The sequence below is a fragment of the Chinchilla lanigera genome, unplaced genomic scaffold (assembly GCF_000276665.1).
Source record: "Chinchilla lanigera isolate Chin_1 unplaced genomic scaffold, ChiLan1.0 scaffold00149, whole genome shotgun sequence".
Taxonomy (NCBI): Eukaryota; Metazoa; Chordata; class Mammalia; order Rodentia; family Chinchillidae; genus Chinchilla; species Chinchilla lanigera.
Genome location: NW_004955550.1, coordinates 161,753 through 169,611, shown reverse-complemented (window position 1 = coordinate 169,611; position 7,859 = coordinate 161,753). Strand labels below are relative to the sequence as shown.

At 34.6% G+C, this 7,859-nt stretch overlaps 1 protein-coding gene across 1 annotated transcript; it reads left to right on the top strand.

Moving 5' to 3' along the window:
- The first annotated feature begins 5,310 nt into the window (after positions 1–5,310).
- Positions 5,311–6,270, top strand: LOC102019112 (olfactory receptor 11H12-like). The gene has a single exon (XM_013508545.1). The coding sequence runs from the start codon at positions 5,323–5,325 to the stop codon at positions 6,268–6,270; it is 948 nt and encodes a 315-aa protein (XP_013363999.1). The 5' UTR covers positions 5,311–5,322.
- Positions 6,271–7,859: the final 1,589 nt, after the last annotated feature.

The window sequence follows — 7,859 nt, the reverse complement described above, 5'->3', positions numbered from 1 at the left end:
CATAAGGGGACTATTTGCAGAAGTTGTAGAAGAGACCCACCACCTTCCTGAGGGGACCTGGGCATGGGAAGCCTCAGTGAACTGTCTGGGTGCCTGGATCCTCTGGCTTTACCCCTGATGCCATCTCAGGAAAGAACCTGATTCTTCAAAACCTAGGGAGATTTGAAAATAACAAAAAGAAGGAACAAAAGGCAATCTCAGCCAAACACCCAACCCAGAACAAGTCCTGGAAACACCAACATGGAAGAACATGGAAGTCACATACCTGAAATTTCTCAAGTAATAGCAACTGAGGTAAAGAAGCAACTACATCAGGCTATAGAGTCAATACAGTCAGAAATAGAGTCAGAAATAATTGCTCAGGTAACAAAAGAAAAGACAGCCATAATGAAAGAATTGCTGGGCATATCAAAAGAAGACATAGCTTAAAAAAATAGAGGAGCATAGAAAAATGATGGAAACCTGGAATGAATAGTATAGGAATGAATTAGAATGCATGAAACAGATTCAAAGAGACATTCAGGAAATTAAAAATTCCACTGAAATCTGGAAGAACCGATTGAATGAAATGGAAGACAGACTCTCACTTCTTGAAAACAATATTGCAGCCAGTGATTGTGAAAGAAAAGATCTCTTAAAATAACAAAGGAATAGCAAATAATAATTCAATAGCTGCAAGATGAGGAGAAAAAACAATATAAGATTGATAGGTGTCAGGAAAAGAGCAGGAAACAACATGAATGACATAAAAAGGCTATATAGGCAGCAGTTATAGCAGAAAATTTCCAAAGCATAGGACAAGAAACTTATATACATCTAAGTGAGGCATACAGAACCCCAATTACCCATAACCAAAAAAAAAAAAAAAAATCGACACTCAAACACATAATAATCGAGATCCCAGAAATTGAGCAAGATAACGGGATATTAAAAGCTGTTAGAGAAAAGAAACAGATCATGTATGAAGGAAAGTCCATCTAAATAATGGTACACTTCTCAACACAGATCAGCAAGTCAAGAAGAGGTTGGAGTGAAGCATTTGAGGTCCTGAAAGAAAACAACTTCCAACCCAGACTTCTGTACCCTGCAAAGCTATCTTTCAAAATTGATGGAGAAATAAGATACTTGCATGACAAAGATCAACTGAAGAAATTGATGATTGCCAAACCATTCCTACAAAGAATACTGAAAGATTTTCTACAGAGAGAAAAATGACCAGAATATAAAGACCAACAATAGGAAAGATCTACCAAGCAAGGTAAGCAGTTGAACAGAGGGAGAAAGTACTGAACCAACACTAGAAAAATAATGTGGCATTGATAATTTATACATATCATTAATAACCCTTAATGTAAAGAGCCTTAATTCACCAATCAAAAGAAAAAGACTGGCAGAGTAGATAAAGAAATAAAATTCAAGAATATGCTGCATACAAGAAATGCATTTAACTCAAAAGAAAATCCATAAACTGAAAGTCAAATGATGGAAAATAGTACTTCATGTGACAGGAACTTGGAAAAAGGCAGGAGTAGCTATTCTGTTTGCAGAAAAGGTCGACTTCAAACCAAAAATAATCAAAAGAGATAAGGAAGGTCATTATATTCTTGTTAAAGGAAAACTGCAAGAGGAAGTGGTAACAATCATAAATATATATGCACCAGAAGTAGGTGCACTCAATTGCATCAGGCAAATTTTAGCAGACATGAAAAATTAAATAATTAAGAACACAATTGTTACACAGGATGTTAACACCCCAATATCACAAAGAGATAGATCAACTAGACAAAAAATCGGCAAAGAAATAACAGAACTAAACCAAATGTGTGAACAAATGAACTTAGTAGACCTTTATGAAGTATTCCACCCAACAACATTGGAATACACATTCTTCTCAGCTACACATAGGACATTCTCTAAAATAGACCACATGGTAGCATATAGAACATGACTAAGTAAATGCAAAGGAATTGAAATTAGCCTATGCAGATCATCAGACTATAGTGCAATGAAACTAGAAATAAATGATAAAAGAAATTGCTAAGAATCTATAAACAAATGGAAATTAAATAACACCCTTCTGAACAGCCAATGGGTCACAGAAGAAATTAAAGTAGAAAGTAAACACTATCTACAATAAAACAAAAATGCAGATACAAGTAGCAGAACCTGTAGGATGCAATGAAAGCAGTCTTCAGAAAGAAATGTATAGCAGCGGATTCCCAAAGCAGGAAAACAGAATGATCACAAATAAATAACCTTATGTTACACCTCAAACTTCTAGAAAAAGAAGCACAAGTTAATCCCAAACCACACAGAATGGACAAAATTGTAAAAATCAGAGTGGAAATTAATGCAATTGATATTGAGAAACCATTACAAAGAATTAGTGAATCCAAAAGTTTTCTTGTTGAAAAAATAAATAAAATTGATCAACAGCTAGCCAACCTTATCAAAAAAAGGAAAGAAAAAACTCACCTCCGTGCAATAAGAAATGAAAGGGGTGATATCACTACAGGTCCTGTAGAAAGTCAGAAGATCATCAACCCCTACTTTGAAAATCTTTACTTTCATTGGACAGAAAATGCTGAAGAAATGGACAGATTCCTAGAGTCATATGAATTACCAAAGCTGAACTAAGAAGATATAAAAATCTTCACCAACCCAAAATCCACCAATGAAATTGAAAATGCAATAAAGAAACTCAAATAAGTCATTCCACAACCCCAAAACTTTCATATAAATATGACTACAACACTGTAATATGATACAAAATAGTAAAAAATACATAAATCATAATGAAAACAACCAACCAAATTAATGTTCACCTAACTTTGTAAATCTTCATGGCTAATATGAGGGAGAAAAAGGAGGAGAGTTATTATGTAAAACAACTTTTATTATCACTAATGGAATTATTGCTATTTGCTCCCCAAAATCTTTTTCTTTTCATGCAATTTTAACAAAGAAACTATCCAATGTCACTTGATTTTTTCTTTTTAGAATTTCCAGTAAATGTGATATTGCATTGTTGTTAAACAGATTCACCACTCTCACTGCTACCTTGTTCAGATAGTGCTTTTCTACGAAATGTTATACTGTTTCCCACATTTTACACATCTCCCTAATTTCATTTGAGTGAGGGATTCCTCTGCTTTTTTCTCCTTCTCCTCTGCAGATGACATCTCCTGCATAACTTTATGTTCTTTGCAGATGATCATCCATAATCGCACAGTGCAGGGCAGTGGCTGACTCAGTCATGACCGTGTGACGTTCAGCATCACTTACTGCTCACATTTCAGGACGCGAATCGTTTATCAAGTTAACATCTTTAGAAATGCTTGTTCGTCTTGTGGGACATATGCAGAACAAGTGACTTGCAAGCCAAGGTTTTACTGTAACCTAATTTTAAAATATAAGAAGAATCTAAATTGATGTGTCTCAAAGAAACACATACACATTATCAACCCGTATGTGAAAAGATGCTCAACACCAATAATTATCAAAGAAATAAAACTCAAAATCACCATGAGTCATCATCTCACATGAAATATAAAAGAAATTTGATGTGAACTTAAGAACTCAGAAATGTAAGCTTTGTGAGAAATGAAACCATTTGGTTTTATAAATTAAATAAATTGGACATGCATAAATAGTGCTTTGTCTCTCTGGTGTGAGGAACTCAAAGTTAAATAAGTATCAAAATATGAAAAGGAGATTGTGAAACAGGAAGAAATTATTCAAAAGTTAAGGGGAATGAGAGATAGGAAGGGAAAAAATAAAAATCAGAAAAAAATGGTAAAACTTTGTAGATGAGGAGAGGAAGAGGAGTTGAAGTGAGGGAAGGGGAAACAAAAAAAGAGGAACTAAGATACATAATGTACAGGTACAAGTTCCCTATGATAAATGTTACCATTATGTATATCTAAATTGTATCAATAAACTTAATAAAAATGAGTTTCTGAGCCCACAGTGACAAAATCTAAGCTACATTTTAGGAGTTATTAATGGCTAAAGTAGAATGAATTAGAGGTAATAATTAATTGAAAGTTTTTCCTCTTTAGTCACTCAGTGTAAGGAATGATTTGGTCATTTTAAGCAAGCTTTTACAGAATTTAGTGCTCTTAGGTCATACATTTCTGAAGTCCTCAGTCTTTCACACTGCTTATAATGAGCATGTCTTCCCATTTAGGTGTTTGACTTATACCATGGAGATCTCTAGGGCCACATAGTAGAATTGGAAAGGACATTAATCTGTAAAAATAAGAGCTTTTTTCATATTAGTTGGGAAGCAATGCATTCCTCTGTCAATCAGAGACAAAGAGAGACAGGGATATTTGAAACAATGCTCATCTTCATGTTAGAAAATTTGGTGACATATTGTGTCTTATTTTTCCTCAGACCATGTCTCCTAGAAGGTTTTGGAATCCATATTCCAGATAAGCCAATGATTTTCAAGTAATGGTGCCTCAGAGAAGCTATCCCTAAGCTAATGTTTCCTCAGAGAATGAGTAATCATTACCTTTTTAGAGATCTATTGACTTGGAAGAGAATTACTCTAATAATGCTATAGGGACCAAGTCCCAAAAGAACAGAAAATGAAAGAAGTGCATTCTTATTTTATGTGGAGCAATAAAAGTCATTCTCTAACTAGAGATGTGATGCTGTTTATAAAACAGATCATTTAGAGATTTGGTACATGTGGTAGCATCTTTTTAACTGAAGGCAACACAATTTTATAATATTAAAAGTTAGTGTTGGTAAGTAAAATTACACAATTACAGTTTTTGGTGATCAAGCGGGAGCAAGAGATATTCAATAGAAATTGAGAAATAATAGTTTTAAAGTAATTACTACCCACTTACTGTTTCCTTTGTACATTTCATAATAGTAGTATATTGAAGTAAGAAATAAATGAAACATTCTTTACTCAGTTTATTGCACTATAAGTGAGGTCTGGTATAAACCAATAAATTTATTAAGTGCTAGCTTTATGTAAGATTCTTGCCAGAAACTATCATGGATTATCCCAGCCCCAAAGCTTACAAAATGAATATAACTATAGATTGTTCTACCATGGACACACAGTAAGGGAAAGATTCAGATGCAAGTATTTTTTGTTTGTTTTCATTTTGTTTTGTCTTCTGATGTAGAAAGTATATAGCAAAAAAAAAAAAGAAGTGTATTATCTTCCTAACTGATGATCATTTTGAAAAAAATCACCTCCTGTTCATTGTCTTGCCTTCATTCTTAAAAAAAGAACATATTTTAAACTAGTTCTAACCAGTAACAATCTATCTCTTGATTTTGCAGATTACCGACCCAATGAATGAGTCTGAGGCAAATTTGAACTTTGCTTTTGTAAGAGAATTTATTCTCCAAGGCTTCTCCTGTGAGTGGAAAATTCAGGTCCTCCTCTTCTCACTCTTCACTACAACATATAGTTTCACCATTACAGGGAATGGAGCCATTGTTTGTGCCCTTTTGTGTGACCAGAGACTCCACACGCCAATGTACATGTTCCTCGGAAATTTCTCCTTCCTAGAAATCTGGTATGTCTCCTCTACAGTCCCCAAAATGTTGGTTAACTTCCTCTCAGACAAAAAATCTATCTCCCTTCTTGGGTGCTTCCTCCAATTCTATTTCTTTTTCTCTTTGGGTACATCTGAATGCTTCCTTTTAAGCGTCATGGCTTTGGATAGGTACCTGGCTGTTTGCCGTCCCCTGCACTACCCTAACATTATGACAGGAAATTCTTGTATCAAACTGGTCATTACCTGCTGGGTTTGTGGATTTCTGTGGTTCTCAGTCCCCGTTGTTCTCATGGCTAAGATGTCTTTCTGTGGTCCATACATTATTGACCATGTTGTGTGCGATCCAGGGCCACTGTTTGCGTTAGCTTGTTCCTCTGCTCCAAGGACTCAATGGCTTTGCTACACTCTAAGCTCATTAGTTATCTTTGGTAACTTCTTTTTTATTCTTGGTTCCTATACTCTTGTTCTCATAGCTGTGTTGTGTATACCTTCAGCCACTGGGAGACATAAAGCCTTCTCCACCTGTGGGTCCCATTTGGCTGTGGTATCACTGTTTTATGGATCTCTGATGGTCATGTATGTGAGCCCAGGACTTGGACACTCTGCTGGGATACAGAAGGTTGCAACTTTGTTCTATGCTATGGTGACCCCCCTCTTCAACCCCCTCATCTACAGCCTCCGGAATAAAGAGATAAAGACAGCCCTGAGGAAAGTTGTAGGGAGTCTCAACATCACCTAAGGCATATTCAACAATTCTGTATGCTTAGATCAGTAGAATATAGGAAAATACAATACAAAAAATAAAATTGTAACAATGCCATTGTGTTTCTTTAGTTGGTTGACTACAAATATATATATATGTATATATATATATATATAAAATTTTGTGATCAAACACTTTTATGCCAATTATACATTCTTTCCTTATACATAAAATATTTTAAGCAAACTACCAAAATTTCTTTGGCACAGTAAAGTATTGTAGCCTAATACTACCAGATGTGTGCTATTTTCTTTATCTTGTACCTCTTTCTAATCCTCAAAAGGGTAACTTCTAATTTTATTTATAACAGTATCAACCAATATATTCAGAAATGCAGTGTCCTAGGAACCTAACATTTTTACCTAAATGAGGTGTCACCAAAATTTTAATGGGTCAATTAATTAAGTTTTGATAATAGAATCCTACCTAAAATTAGGTGGGGAAATGGCATACTTGGGGATAAATTGCAATAAATGGCATTATCATTTGCCAAACCAGTATAATTGAAAAATTAAGGAAAAACTTTCAAAGAAAAAAAGTATCTAGAATTCAATTACTCTATGTCTGTTTTATTTAATGCAACATTAAATTTATTCTTATGTTATAATTTATACAAATATGATGCAGAATCTGTATTTCTTATATGGCAAGGTGAGGATATTCTTTGAAGGAAGGTCATCTGTCCAAAGAAATAACAACTGTCTCATAGAGGATATAAGAAAGGGCACTTTCAGGAGGAGAATGAGTACAAGATAGTACAGTATTATGGAATTAGTTCTGAGACTCCTGAAGGTAATGTTAGTGAATACTCCAACACTCCCTTTTCATTCACTATAAATCTTTTTGTTGGACATTATATTTACTCTTACTCTTTGTTATAAGATAACAATAATATTTTACAAACAAAATAAGGTTTATGATCTAATCTAAAATGGAATTCTCGAATAAAATCCAGGATGTGATAATTCTATGTGCATGTAACTTTTTTTAAGGTTTTATCTCACAGTGGGAATGTCCAACAAATCTTCCTGAACAGAAATATTTTAGGGAGCTTCTGTCTACATGTGTCTCTTTTCCCTGAGCTCCCTGCTTACATCTGAAGAACCAAATCTCATTAAAAGAGTTTGAATTATTGGGCTTTCCCACTTACAACTTATTTATCTGTGTTTTTATAAGAACATATTTGAAATGCTCAAATCTTTTAAATAACATTACCATTCAGCCATTAAATCATATACCTTTAAGGACAGAAAACAGCCGGCTAGGGTAATACCTATGGTCGGTCAGTGTCTCTGAACTGGTGCTGGACAAAAGCAGATACCCTGAACCGAGGATGAGAGATAAAGACAGATATGAAAAGATAAATGAAAAGAAAATCTAGCTGAACTAAAATCCAGTGTTTAGAGAGTTAGAGGGGAAACTAGACCACTCCTGGATCACAGTACCCACCAATGTAGGTGCCATTTTGAGAGATCAAACTGAAGGAGGGAACAAGTCCTTCAGTGATGGACTGGCTGGTGGAATAGACTCATAACCACTCTAAACTCCCTACCAGGCACTGCAAG

What these genes read in the sequence shown, in the direction of transcription:
- LOC102019112 (XM_013508545.1), top strand. Translation starts at nt 5,323, where the DNA reads ATGAATGAGTCTGAGGCAAATTTGAACTTTGCTTTTGTAAGAGAATTT.